Raw genomic sequence first — 15,750 nt, 5'->3', positions numbered from 1 at the left:
CAGCACTGCAGCTTGTCTAGGATAAGGGTTTCTCTAACATGAGTTAGATGAGGGGAGGAAGAAGGCAGGGATTAGGAGGCAGGTTGGGTAAGGGTGGCTGACAGCTGGAAGGAAGGCATCGCGTCCATGGGACAAAAATGTGGCACTGGTGAGCTCATTCTGGCTACAGGCTGGGGAAAATATTGCATAGCAAAAAATGATGTGGCGGAGTGGATTGGGAGGAGATACACACACTTCGCCAAGACTTCAATTACATGTCATCACCCTTGAAAATGAGTAACACCTTACCCACGATCCTTCTCACCTCTCCCAATGTGGTATTCTGTGACCCTATCTAAGTAATATCCTAGTCCAGCCTTATACCAAACTTATTCCGATTCCTGTGCCACATGGTTTGCATCGCTGTGGATGGCCGAGGTGCAAGACTAGTTCCATATACCCATCTAGCATGTCCTTCTCCAGTCCACCAGCTCTGTTGTAATATCTGCACAGCATTTCTTGTAGGCATGACCACCAACCAGCTCTCCACCTGAATAAATGGCTACTCCCAAACTGTTTCCTTCATCAGAGTTGATTACTCAACCACAAAGCACATTGCTGAGCACAGTATGATCTGTTTCAATGGCTGTCTCAAAACCCCATCCCCTGCCAACATCAGCTTCAATAAATTGCATTGATGGGAATTGTCCTTGGAACACATCCTTTGACCCTGTAATCCTCCTGACCTCAATCACCCCTACCCAACTCTTGCCCACTAATCATAACTTCACTCATCCTGCACTCCAACCATTCTTTCCACAGGCTGCCTCATTATCTGTTCTATCTCCACTTACCAGTCTACTACTCCATGTCATTGTGCACTGCACGTTACTCTCTTGACACTGGACCAGAGCAAACTAACCAGTGCCACATCGCTGTTATGTGCACCTGTTGCCTCTCCTACCTAGCCATCAGCCACTATTCCCCAACTGTCTCTACCACTCCCTGCCTACTTTCTCCCCTTATTCACTCCACCCGAAATGCCCTCACACCTGTCGAGCTGCACTGCAGGCACAATGTAGTCAGCCAGGATGTGGGTATGTGTTTGGAAGGGGGAGGGGGGGGAAGGGGCACCCACCTTTTGACCTATACAACTCAGTACCTAAACTGTTCAATGAGTTTTTACCTTTACTCCTTAAACATTTCATTTTGATTTTTCATTCCATTTCCTTACGTAGTTTTCTCATGTATTTTTTATATCTTTGAATGCATTACATGTGAGAAAAAGTCTCCATCTTTCAAGTTTTCTCTGTTTATAGTCTGTGCAGGTGCAGCAGGACGTTTGGAAGAGGCTGCTCAGTTGACAGCAGAAGCTCCTTTGCTGGCTTCCTCTGGAAACCACCGTTCAAGCTCCCAACTTGAGATTTTCATCATACGACGGACGCATCATTTTAGTACAACTACACCAGTATTTGATACTGCCTACTGCTGCCTGCTGGCATTTGAGCTGCTCTTCTTGTGGAATGCTTTGCCATCTTGTGATCAAACCCACATTCATCAGCTACTGGAAGGTAGTTATTTTTGAATGTCTCTCCAGCACAGTAGCATTTACATGCATGGAACGAAGCTGTGGGTAATTATGAGTAAAATTGGGATGTTTGTAGCTAATTGTGGAACAATTATTATTGTGGGTGAATTTTGAAGCCATTTCTTCTGATACTCTTTTTTCCCCTGCTTTTGTAGTGAAAAATTGTTGCCTTTGTCTAGATAATTATGTCTCTTCCATAGCCATTTATGCCATCTGAAATATCTGCTTGTGGCATTAGAAAAGAAATTTGTCTTTCAAAGCATTATTTAATTTATGGATTCTCAGGTATCCAAGGAGTATGGTTTATTTTAATTTCACTTGCATTTCTGTTGATTGTAATTCAAATGAAATATTTTAAAAAGATGACCCCCTAATGTAAGAAAATGAAAACTGAAGTATGTTGGTGAACTTGAATTATTTGAAATTATGATACAGTTGCCGCGCGCACACACACACACACACACACACACACACACACACACACACGCGCGCGCGCACACAAAAACCACTATCTCTGGCTGCCAAAGCCAGATTGTGAGCAACTGCACATAATTGGAGACTGTGAGCAACTGCACATAATTGGAGAAGCATCTGGGGGAGAAGAGGATGGGGGGGGGGGGGGGGAGAGGGGTAAGAATGAAGCTGGGATGAGGATAGCAGGGTAGTGGTGGGGGACAGTAAAATACCACTTGTGGGAGCATACAAGTGTGAGGTGGAAAGACGTTAGGGCAGATAGGTGCATTCGGAAGATTAAACAAAGGAAAAGGGGTGGAAGGGGAGAAGTGAAAAGAATGTGGGTGCATCGGTGGAATAGAAGGCTGTGTAGTGCTGGTGCTGGAATGGGAACAGGGAAGGTGATAGGTGGGTAAAGGACAATAGGTGAAGCCAAGTAGGGTTACAGGACCATAGGACGTATTGCAGGAAGAGTTCCCCAACTGCACATTCAGAAAAGCTCGTACTGGTGCAATGGATCTATATGGCACAATCTGTGAAGCAGTCATTGAAATAAAGAACATTGTGTTGGGCAGTGTGCTCAGCAACTGGGTTGTCCACATGTTTCTTGGCATGCTGGTGATCATTCATGTGGACAGACAGCTTGTTGGTTGTGATGCCCACATAGAACACATCATAGTGGTTGCAGCTTAAATTGTAGGTCACAAGACTGGTTTCATAGGTAGCCCTACCTCTGATGGGATAGGTGATTCTTGTAAATGGACTGGAGTAGCTGGTTGTGGAAGGATGTATGGGACAGGTCTTGCATCTAGGTCTATTGTAAGGATATGAACCATGAGGCAAGGAATTGGGAACAGGGGCTGTGTAGGTTCAGTGGGTGGCGGAATAGCACTGGGGTAGGGGTGGGAAGGATGGTGGGTAGGACATTCCTCATTTCAGGGCACGATGAGAGGTTGCCAAAATTCTGACGGAGAATATGATTCAGCTGCTGCAGTCCTGGGTAGTACTGAGCGCAAGTATATAAATTATTGGTCATGCTGGCTGCTTCTGCCATACTGCTGCTGCATGAAGTGTCATTGCTGATGAACTCAAAAGTTGCCACTAGTGGGCAGCACTCCCATGGATGCCACTGCTGCTATGCCACCGTCAAGATCTCCGCTCCTGGAATAATGTATTAAAATTACAGCTGCAACTCTAAAGGGATTATACTCATATCCCAGATGAGAAAATTCCAATTGCAACTGCTGCTGAGTAGTTGCTCTCCCTAAAAGCATCCCACATCAGCAAACCAGTCGGGACTTCACCTGATATTGCTCATTCCTTAGGTGTTTGGACAATCAATGGCTTTGTATGAAAAGAATAGCTCAATTTAGCCTTAGGGTCAAGCCGCACATGTCTGCTTTCATGTCTCGCAACCAATTCATTGAAAATAATAACCTGTATTTGTGATCCTTCAGTCCAATAGTTTGTGCATTGGCTAGAATTGCAAGTTAACAAAATACACAAAAATACAAAATAAAAGTTAAATGAATAATTTAATAACAAGGGTTTTATTCTAACATCTGTAATTGATGTAGACAACAGAGAATTATGTTGAATAATGTTTATTCAAGAAAGGACATCTGAGGTAAACAGGAAGTGGCCGTATGATATTCAGACAAAAAAATTTCCTTATCAAGTGCAGTAAAGCTATGTTGAAAGAGTTATGAGAATGGTAATAAAATCCCCAGACTAAAGAGTCCTTGAAGATACACAAAAGCTAAGTCCCCCCAGACTAAACAGTCCTTGAAGATACACAAAAGCTAAGTCCATTTCATAATCACAATATATGAAATATTCACCAGCTCAAAACATTCCAAAGTTTAACCTGATGATTTACAAATTATCGCATATGATACAAAAAAAAAATAGTAATTCATTCTTTGTCTATTGTCAGTTCCATAAATCACATGGAAATAGATTAGAGTCCTACTCTGGAGCAGCACATTCAGACCTCTTGTGAGTTCAGAGTCTCTCCAAAAGTTAGAGATTTTGGGAGCCATTCACCACCCAGAATCAATCACTTATATGACTGAATCATGCATGTTACACTCAACACCAAGTGTTCAGAATTGTTCCCTTGAGTTCCTCCCTCAAAAAGTCACAGTCTCCTCTTGACTCTTGTAGTGTTCGGCTACTGTTTGCTTTTCCATTGGCTGAAGGCCATGCCCACATCATTCTTACACTCTACAACCATGATTTGTCTCATCATGACCACTTTCTCACATTAAACTAATATATTACAACAATACTCAAGTAAAAGAAATAAACATTTGATTACGCTCAGATCATTTACAGTAAATGTAAGTAATAGTTTGTGCATAAATAAATAACCCAGCATTCTTGCACAAGTGTGTTCATGTTAAATTGACAAATAATTGTAGTTAAATCTTGTTTAAACAATTATTTATGCCCCTCAACTGAAGCATCTTTCAGTTTTCTCTTCAGTTGTGGTGTCTGCTAACAAAAGCAATTTACCACTTTTAAACAGCACAGCTTTTTAATAGCACTTGCAAATAACATTTAAATCAAGTTACTGGCAAAATAATAAACTGTTCATTAAATAATGACATGATGATGATGAGGTCCCATACTCCGAGGAGTGTAGGGGACGATGGGAGACCCGCACTGCTGTACTAGCCAAGGTCCTAGTGGAGGTGTTTCGCCATTGCCTTCCTCTGACTGTAATGGGGATGAACGATGATGATGATGATGATGATGATGAAGATGACACAACAACACCCAGTCATCTTGAGGCAGGAAAAATCCCTGATCCCGCTGGGAATCGAACCCGGGACCCCGTGCGCAGGAAGCGAGAATGCTACCGCAAGACCCCAAGCTGCAGACATAATGACATGAGTACGGCAAAATATGAGGTGTTGATGCCGTCTTCATTTGCTGTGTAAATGTGGATAACACGATGTTCTGACAAACATTTATGTAATAAAAAAGATATAAAAAGACAGTGTTAGTCAGTATATAAAATGGTTACAAATGAGTGGCTTTCAGGGATGATAGCTATCTTGCAGTGCTGTTGTCTGAGATACCATTTGTTGAAATCACTTGAAGCATTTAAAAGTTGTTAATGCAGAGGTTGATTGTGAAAATGTGTATAAGCTGTGAAATGTTAATTTCTGTCATTTTAAATATATTGAAAATATTGTTGTGTCATCAGACGTGCCTAATTTTTCTGAGATTGCAGATGTATTCAGATGTGCATTAATATTTTACTGTGAGTTGTTGGATTTCAAAGAGCCCTGTAACTTAGCCACTTTTAAGATTCTCTGTATGTCCACCTTTCGACAGATGGTTTGCGGGACCTTTGCTTTTCAGTACTGAATGTCAGATCAAACCCCTTTCAGCTGTCTAAATTTTCAAATTGTTGTTTTATTGGGCTACCAGTTTCTGCGATGTATTATACCATCTTCAGACTCCCTGACCGACATGCAAGAAGATGCCATCATTTGATCCAGTCGGAATAGGGGCCAGCATTTAAAGACTGGTATCCGTGAATTTTTTTGAGATAGCGATCACTTCAAACATCACCTGCCTCATAGCCCAATGAAACAATTCGGAAATTTAGGTGGTTGAAAAGTGTTTGATTTGACATTCTATTTTTGAGATTGTATGGCACTACACAGTTTTTTGGAGCATTGTCTCCTGGACAACGGCCATCCATGTGACAGCTGTGCCAATTCCCAACTCCCAGGATTTGCCCATACCCAGTGATACTAGCCGGAAACAGTCATCATGCTAACCAGAAACAGTCATCTAGCCAGGCTGGCTGCAGTGCACCCTGAGCCGTGGACCCACTGGTGTTCAACTGTGCAACAAATTCATCTTACCTCACAGCACTACTGGGCAGCCGATTAGCTCCCCTAAATGTGCATAACATTGCATGGTCCTTATGTGAGGTGTATGCTTGTTTCAGTAGTGTTTCACTTAAACAATGTCTTCTTCCCTCCAGCGATTCCCATTTGAGTTCATGACGCATGTCTGCTACACTCAAGTGTTGATTAAGCCTACCAGTACAGTTCCAGTACCAGTACTGGATGTCTTCCTTTAATCTGAGTCTTTGAGGACCTGAAACACTTGCACAGTACTCAAAAATAGGTTGCCCAAGTGTTCTGTACGTATTCTCCTTTATAGATGACTTACACTTTTATAAAATTCTCCCAATAAACTGAAGTCATTTGGTACTTCCTTCTTTTAACATATTTTTTACTTTGCATACTTCCTGCTCATTTGCCTTCACAAATTCAAAATCAGTATATTGTGTGGGGTGAAATGGAGTCCTGGCATGAAGGTGTATTAATATAAGTTGGTTGGGCAAAAAAAAAGAGTAATTGTTGTGTTCATTGTTTTGACAGCTTTACATTCATCAATTACTTCCCAAGATACTTACTTAGATTATCAGACTGGTTTAGCTCTTTGCTGTGCTTTCTTTTCCCAATGTTTGATAGTCCTATTTTAAAGGTTTTCTTACCTTATTACATTTTTCATTAAAAATCTGCTGATTAATTGCATTGTGGAGAAGGTTGATCATATATACCTGCCTGGCTCCATTCATAATGAGTGGAAGTTTCAGCCAAGCATTATTTCAAGTTTTGCAGTATCTTAAAACCATCTTGATGTCTCTGACAGAACAGCAGTTATTGTAGTGTCTCAGCAGGGTTGGATGAAACTTGTTCATTATTTGACGGATCTTTTCACCTAGTAAAAAGTATTCCTGTACTCTTGTGTTGGCTTACTTTTAAAGGTGGTGGTATTACAGCTAATCAGAGTTTCTTTCTATTGAACAGTTTTATTATTTTCGGGTTAGCTAAATTTAGGGACTCTGTCATGTGACAAAAGTGGTCAGAAAATTTAAATCTGAGCTACTGTAATTTAATATTTCTCCTGAGTTTTGCAAAATCTGTTGTGATAGAGCTTGTCTCAATTATTTTGATACCTATACTCATCTTATTTATAAAATTATGAGAGCTTGATATATCAGTGAGGTTCATATCTATTGTACTAATAAGTAACTTACCAAATATACTGTAGAATTCACAGTCATGGCTGTACTTCAATTTAGTTTAAAAGATTAAAAAAAGACAACACATGGACACACAGTTTAGTACTGCATGTCCTTTGTGTTGATGCTTTTTTAAGATCTGACAATGACAATAAAAATGGAACCAGATGAATTTTCAAATGAACTGAAATGTTACCAAGAATGCAAATTCTACGGTTCATTTAGATAATTATAAAGATCAGTCTTCCTTAAAGGTCAAAGCAAATTCATTTCATCACAAATACAGTATAATATCATCAGAATCAATCTGACAAACTACACTATGGCTCCATTTCAATTCTACCTACTTGTAGTAATGTTCAAGAAATTATTTTTTTTTTAATTACAGTATGTTCATAAACAAAGTTGGCATTATTCTACCTTTAATAACTGGTAGTGAGTAACCTTTTAATCTGTATTACATCATTTCAGGTCTTTAGTCCTGCGTGTGACCTCGTTTTCGGACTTAGAAATTTTCAGCGTGTCGTATATTTACTTAACCAGTGTTACAGAAAAACTCACTTCCGGTACATGTTATTCTTATGGAGATTAGAGCGCTGATATGCAACATGTGTGGTTGAATGTTCTTCCACAAATAACTACAATAACTCAAGTTTGTTTCTACCATATTGTATATTTAAATGTATAATCTTCAATTATTTTATCCCTTCTTGTTGGTCTACCACTCCAGGAGTCATATGTATTTGAGTTATTGTTTTTCCAATAGTATGTTGTATTACCAGGTCCTTCAAAGCTGTGTTCCATAGATAGGTACTTATTTATAAGAGCAATTAAAGGAAACTACAGAAGTTTTATTGGAATCTGTAGTAATTGGATCCTCCACTTTACCAGGTTTATCATCTGGGTCTCTTAATATTGCCTTCTTTCCCTTTTTGTTCATGTTTACTACAGTATGTATGTTCGCCATAGTTCATTTTAACAATATTATCAAAAGCATGGTTTCTACTTACCATATAGTAGAGGTGCTGTGTTGCATGTAGGCACAACAAAAAGACTGTTAGAAAGTCAGCTTTCAGCCAAAAGGGCTTCTTCCAAATTAGACATCTCACACACACACACACACACACACACACACACACACACACACACACACACACAAAACTTAGATGGGTAAGAACAATGATTAATGAAGTTTGATGTCAGGAGGGTAATGAGAATGTAGGATATATTGCAAGGAGAGTTCCCACCTGTGCAATTTAGAAAATCTGTTGTTTGTGGGAAAGACCTAGATGGGTCGGACTGTGAAGCAGTCATTGAAATGAAGGAAAGTCGTGTTGGGTGGTATGTTCAGCAACTGGGTGGTCCAGCTGTTTCTTGGTCACAGTTTGTTAGCGGCCATTCATGTGGCATACAGCTTAGTTTATAGATCACATAACTGGTTTCACAGGTGGCCCTGCCTTTGATGGGATAGGTGATGCTTGTGACTGGACTGGAGTAGGTGGTGGTGGGAGGATATATGGGACATCTTGGATCTAGGTCTATTACAAGGATAGGAACCATGAAGCAAGTGGTTGGGAGCAGGGGTTGTGTAGGGATGGTCAAGGATGTTGTGTAGGTTCGGTGGGCAGCAGAATACCACTGTGGGAGGAGTGGAAAGGATAGTGGGTAGGACATTTTTCATTTCAGGGCATGACAAAAGGTAGTCCTGTGAAACCAGTCATGTGATATACAAGCTAAACTGCAACCACTGTGCTGTATTCTACATTGACAAACTATGGCCAAGAGACAGCTGGACCACCCCATTGCTGATCATGGCACCCAACATAACGTTCTTCATTTCAGTGACTGCTTCGTAACCTCTGCTATCTGGATCCTTCCTACTAACACCAGCTTTTCTGAATTGTGCATGTGTGAACTCTCCCTGCAATATATTCTACATTTTTGTATCCCTTCTGGCCTCAACCTACATAAGTCATTGTCCTTACCATTCCAGCTCTACAAAGCCATCTATTCCACCAATCCACCCTCAGTATTTTTACTTCTCTCCTTTCCTCCTCACCCTCCACTCCCTGCCCTCTGTCTAACCTCCCAACTGCAACTAGCTCCCCTATCCTCTCTCCATCTCATCTTTTAATGCTCCCACAAGCAGCACTTTATCATTCCCCACCCCTAACCTGCTATCCCTCCCCCTCACCTCCGTGGCATCATCCTCACCACCACCACCTGGTTGCCTCTCTCATATGCATAGCTGCTCGCAGTCTGGTCTCAGCAGCCAGAAACAGTGGTCAAGCGTGTGTATGTTGTGTAATTTGAAGGAGGCCTTTTGGCCAAAAGCTTACTTTCTGACAGTCTTTTTGTTGTGTCTGTCCAACACAGCATCTCTGCTATATGGTGAAAAGCAACTATCCTTTTCATAATATTGTTACAGTGCGTCCTGAATTTTGCATTGTTTGATTTTACCTGGCAGTTCATTTTTAGTTATATCGAGCAATCATATTTATAACACAGTTGCTTGGCGCTGACCTTTGGCTTTGTGTGTGTGTGTTTTTTTTTTCCAATTAATACATGGTGATTGTTGTAAATCATGTCATTCTACCAAGTTTGCAACAATGCTTGTATTGCACAGTTCAGGCAGTAAGTTGTTAGATTTTTGAAGTGCAGCCTTGCTGTTGTTTTTATAGACACTATTGCCATTGATTTCAACAAGATCATCTTTTTTCAGTTTACTTATTTCTACAGTGAAACTTTCTACTACTGCATTTAACATGGCATTGGTAAACACAGTATGATTTACACATATATTTTCACAGATGGTTGGAGATAGGTCTTTTCAGTGGCTGTTGGTATAAAGTAAGGATGTTTTTGTGCTTCTTGGTATCAGAATTTCTCATTTGAAGCTTTGTTACTGCAGAGACTAAAGTTAGAAATTTACTTTATAGTGGTATCTCTAGAACTATACTTACCCATTGTGTTTGCTCGCATGAAGTTCCAGGCATTTCTTTTCCAGATAATTGATATGTTCTCAAAATTCTTGATATTTGTAATAGATTGGCACTGTTTCTTTTAAGACACTTATTAATTTTCTTTTGATGGTAATATGTTTCATTTCTGGCTGCTCTGATATTGCACCGACAATCTCCACTGGTGACTGAGTGTGTTTCCTTAGCTCTAAGGCTGCACATAAATAAAGTGACCATTCTCAGGTAGACTGCCAGTACTTCATAGCACAACATTAGACGTTAACTTCCACATTAAGACAGTCTGAGCAACAAATGAAAGATCCCCTTGATCAGATATGAGTAACAGAATCAAATTCCAATATAACAAGAAGAAAAGTTGCTAATAGTGGAAATGCTGAGTCGCAGGTAGGCACAACAAAAAGATTCCACAGTGACATCGGTCATGATGGTCACTAGGACAAGAAGACAGACAAATGTTCTGCTGTAGTAATACCAGTCCCATTGTGGAATATCATCCCTGATTGCTGCTGGAGTTATGTCCAAGGTGTCTGCTGGAGTGACATCATAGTGCGGTTTGTTGTAGAGGGGCGAGCGAGACATCACAGGAACGGAGTCAAGGGATGCGAGGGATCAGAGTTAGCACAACTGGCATACTGAGCGAGAGCTCAATGGGTCATGGCGTGGCTAGCTTCAAGCATGTAGCTGATCAATGAGCATTGCCTGCTCGAGCGCGTGTCACGATTTAATTAAGTAGCAGCTGGAGAAAAACCACAGTGGCACTCCATGGACACACATTAGTCCCTGCACTATTATTGATGTGTGCATTGCTTGGTGAGCATGACAGATTGTTTGTAATCAGTATAGTGTCCAGAGCATTTGGTGGACTTGAGATATTTGTAAACAATCTCTGGAGGAGGAGAGCCTGTGGTCCAAGGACAGGCTACCAAAGGGCATGGACATTGAGCAGGAAAGCTGAAGTGGTCAACAATGGATGTGTGTATTATCCCTTCCCCATTGGGGAAAAGATAGAGAAGCCATCTTGATGGTGGATACAAGATCTTGCCTCCCCTTACCCCATGGAGGGAGACAGAAGTACCAAATTGACAGGGCTGATAGGTGTCCACAAAGAAGGGGTGCGTTCCTCACTGAACCAGCATGTGGGGAAGCTCGGTGGCTGTGACCTAGGCAAGGAATCCAGTCCCAGAGGTTGTGAAGTGGTTCCCAAAGAGGCGTGGACAATTTGAGCTTGCCTACAAGAGGACATTGGCACTGAGTGTGCCTGAAAAGAAAACAAATGGCAGAATCGTGGCTGCAGTGCTCAGGGCACAAGGTGCTGCGCCACATTCAGGAAAAGGGCTGGCTGTGGCTGCATTGTCCAGTCAAAATCGTGAAGCGGCATGCAAGCGTCGGGCTCGGTAGGGGGAGGATGGCCAGAGGTGTGATGGTGCCGGCAAGGGAAGGGAAACGTACTCAAATAGTGGCGATACACTCGAGGCAGCAGAGATGCCACACTAGTTGAAAACTGGTGTGCACTGGAGTACAAGAATTTGTGTGCATGGGGACGTGATCTACACTGCAGGAATGAAAACACAAGGAGACATGCATAGGAACATGAAATGATGGACACTGCAGGAAAATTAAAATAATGGAGGACAAAACATCAGGGGAAGTGAGGAAAACTATATAGAGACACAGTTAACCAGAAGTAGATTGTATGAAGTGTTTCACTATCCCTGTGAGTAAGGTTGCATCTTCCTGAAGCGGCTGGGAGAGCAATGTGTGGGAAGGTCATGGCGGTAACCTGGTCTGGTTGCTCTGATGCCAGATGACTATGGGCCAGTGCCACTTTTGAGAAGAGAACCCGCCATGGGTGCAATAGTGTCAGCCACAGCTGGAGGAAGGCAGTGGCAGATGGGTGGCAGATGAAACTGTAAGGTGATACTGGAGCCAGCGAACCATGAGCTGACTCATAAGGGTATAACAGTGACGATTTCCATGTAGTCTACCAGTACTTTATTAACAGAACACCAGAAGTTAAGTTACACTTAAGACAGAGTCTGAATAAAAACTGAAAGATCGTCCTTGATCATATATGAGTAACATAATCAAAGTCCATAGTGATGTTGGTCACTATCACAAGTAGAGTCAAAGAGTCACAGTAATAACACCAGTCCCATTGTGGAGTATTTCCCCTGGTGGCTGCTGTAGCAACATCATGCTTGCTGTGAAGTGTAGATGCGAGCCATGTATCAGAGAGATGGAGCCACTGGATGTGGCAGGACAAGGTTGGCACGAGTGAGCAGCGACCTGCATGTGCTCGACATCACCTCCAGTTGATGAGTTGTGGTGTGGCTGGCATTGAGCTCAGAACAGAGGGATGAGCAGAGCTGCATTCTGGAGGTTGAGCCATGACCTAAATATGCAAGTAGAGAAATGTCACAGTGGTCCTCGGTGACCATGTGACGGTAGATGCAATGTAGTCTCTGTGGTGGCGGTGCCACTGTTAATGCTTTTGAGTGTGACATGCGTCCCTGGTGGACCCTGCTGACAGTTACCCTTTCAACAGATTTTTTGTGATCTGTACAGTGTCCACAACATATGATGTACTCAAGATACTTGTAAACAGTCTGCAGAGGAGGAGCACCTGAGGGCAAAGGTCAGGCAGCCCTAGGGCAATTGATTGATTGATTCATTCATTCGTTTGAACTTGGTTTGTAATGCAGGGTGTTTCACAGTCCTTTTTACACTCTTCTAAGAGGTTGTAGAGGGGACTTAGTAGATCTCAAGTTTTACGTATGAACTCATGTCTGGGAACATCATCCAACAAGGCTACAGAGTGTCAAAGTTATAGGCGTCTGCAAATGTGTTTGTGTACAGGGTGATTCCGCGATGAAGTGACAAACTTCCTAGGATGATGGAGATGGATAAATGCATCAATTTGAGGCAAGGCCCCCTGTACCAGAAATGAACGAGTTGAAAGTTATAAGCAAAAATCCATTCTGATTCTTCTGATAGTGGAATACGTATACTGGTACTGTTGTTGCTAAGGTTGTCAGGTAGGCAACTTTCAGAGGTGGTAATATGGACCAAAACAAGAAAAAAGTCCAATAAACATGGGCTCTAAAATGCATACCTGAGGAACTATGAGTACTTTTTCATCTTCGCTGCTGTGAAACACATCTCCTCTATTGTGTGCTCATAGCACTTAAGTTATGCATTTTAGATTCCATTTTATTGGACTTTTTACCTTGTTTCAGTCCATACTACCACCTCTGAAAGCTGCTCACCCTACATTCTTAGCAACAACAGTACCAGTACATTATTACACTGTCAGAGGTATCAGAATGGTTTCTGCTTATAACTTTCGACTCATTTGTTTCCTGTACATGGACCCTTACTTCAAATTAATACATTTATCCTTCTCCATCATCCTAAAAAGTCTGTAACATCATCATGGAATCACCCAATAAATACGTACATTTACAGGTGCCACCATCTACAACTCTGATGTTGTATAGCGTCACTGGATGATGTTTCCGGAATGGGTTCCTAAGTAAAACTTGAGCTACAAAGACCCCTCTACAGCCTCTAGAGGTGTGTAACATGAATTGCGAAACACCCTGTATTTCTTATCATATTCACAAGATAACAGAAAATTTCAGCTTGACAAATTTTATTGTTTAGTTCTACCAGAACAGGTCATATATTGCTTTCTGCGTAGAAAAGTCATTATGGAAGCCAAACTGAACTGTTGTTATAAGGCTATCATCAGAAATGTGATGTACTACTCTGTTATAAGTTTTCTCTTAAAAAAAGAATTGGGGACCCAGGAAGGAGGGAGATGAGTCTCTAATTTGAGACTAATCAAAAATTTCCACTTTCATGAATATGTGTTACTATTGTGTAGTATTTTGGTTGAAATACCTTCATGACAAAAAGAGATAATGTTTTTTAATGACCTAATGGTTTTTACAATCTTAACAAGTTGATTTGTCATAATTGATGTTGGCAGATAGAATATACAGTGTATTACAATGGAATTAGGAGCCAATTATTTGAATCCAACATCTGTCTCACTGCTATCATCATGGGGTTAAACATTTTCCCATTCTTAGTTTAATCATATCAAGCATATGCCAGATTGTCTCTACAATGATCTGGTCTTGAAATCTTGCATTTTTTGGCTTATTGCCTTGTTTCTGAATTTTATGATATGGTAGACTACGCAGATTTGCAGTGTGCCTTTAAGTATTGATCTTCAGTAGCCCTGTGCATTAAATAAAGCTCCATCTTGCCATCACAAAATTCTTTGACCCTACATGCTTCCTTTTTTTCTTCCACTCTAATTATTCATGACGTTTTGTAAAAGAAAACTGGATTCATTTGTTGTAAGAATACTTTAAATAAAGAATTAAATTTCTCACTATGTGTCCTACATAACTTCTTCCTGTTATTTGTATGTATGTGTCCATTTGAATTGCCCCATAAAGATTTTTGTTTTTATGAGGCTGTAGTTTATGTGTGTGTGTGTGTGTGTGTGTGTGTGTGTGTGTGTGTGTGTGTGTAATATTAATAATATTGAGGTATTCTCATTCTGTTAAAATTATGGTATAATTTTTTTCTCAGTTACAATTTGTTGTTTTCCCAGACTGCCAGTCAACTACAGGCCTGGAACCAATGACTGGTTTACGGCATCTGGTGATGGGTGCAGCACAGTGTTGTTTGGGACACACTGAGGAGGCTATAGCCAACTTCCGAACTTGCTTGGCCAGACGTAAGAATGTTGATGTTGACAATCTGGTGGGAGATCATCACATTTCTGCCTTTGCTCTCTATGAGCTGGGTGTGCTGCTGTGCAGGAATCCTGAGGTAGGTGTCTTATTATCCCTTAACTCTATGATATTGTTCTCTGGATCAGAAACTTTTTGAGAATTTGTGAAGACTGTGGCTCAGACTGCCATTGAACCTTTCCGATTTAGGAAAGCCATTGTTTTTTTGTATCACGTAAAATAAACATTAAGATGATGGTTATCAATGGATGGTTATAAATAAATATATAAATACGTAAGACACTGACGGAGTTCCTTTTCCTTTGTGCAAGTGATTTACTCATTAATGACTTCGATGTTGGTAGGATGCTGGGACTATTTTCCTTCCTTCTTCGTTGAGGTAACATGCTGTTCGTAAAACAATGGAATAGATGTAGTTGGCCAGAAGCAACATTTTGAACTTACTTTAAGTTGTTGCTTTGCAACCAACCAGTTAAGCTTAAAGCTCAAAAAATTTGGTAACTGCACTATTCACACCTTTTTGAACAAAAATCAGCTTTAATGAAGGTAATTTCTTACGCTAATGTTGTAATAATAGACATCTTTATTCCCTCAGCTTTTAATAGGTAATGTACACTGAAGAGCCAAAGACGCTGGTACACCTGCATAATATTGTGTAGGGCACCCACGAGCATGCAGAAATGCTGCAACACGATATGGCATGGACTATGCAGCTGAGATCAAACAGGATGCTTACAAACATGTCACTTGTCAGAGTTGTATCTAGACGTATCAGGGGTCCCATATGCACATGCCCCACACCATTACAGAGACTCCACCAGCTTCAACAGTCCCCTGCTGACATGCAGGGTTCCAGGGTCCATGGATTCATGATGTTGTCTCCATTGCTGTACACATCCATCTGCTCGATACAATTTGAAACAA

General features: G+C 41.0%; 1 protein-coding gene across 1 annotated transcript in view; it reads left to right on the top strand.

The window, feature by feature from the left end:
• LOC124594922 (tetratricopeptide repeat protein 39C-like) overlaps nt 1-15,750 on the top strand; it is an 86,648-nt gene that overhangs the window by 62,113 nt on the left and 8,785 nt on the right. Inside the window, exons 8-9 of the mRNA XM_047133414.1 lie at nt 1,299-1,550; nt 14,685-14,905. Of these exons, the coding sequence (XP_046989370.1) occupies nt 1,299-1,550; nt 14,685-14,905 (473 nt within the window). The remainder of the gene's footprint in view (nt 1-1,298; nt 1,551-14,684; nt 14,906-15,750) is intronic.

The sequence above is a fragment of the Schistocerca americana genome, chromosome 2, assembly GCF_021461395.2.
Source record: "Schistocerca americana isolate TAMUIC-IGC-003095 chromosome 2, iqSchAmer2.1, whole genome shotgun sequence".
Taxonomy (NCBI): domain Eukaryota; kingdom Metazoa; phylum Arthropoda; class Insecta; order Orthoptera; family Acrididae; genus Schistocerca; species Schistocerca americana.
This window is presented reverse-complemented; position numbering and strand designations above follow the sequence as displayed.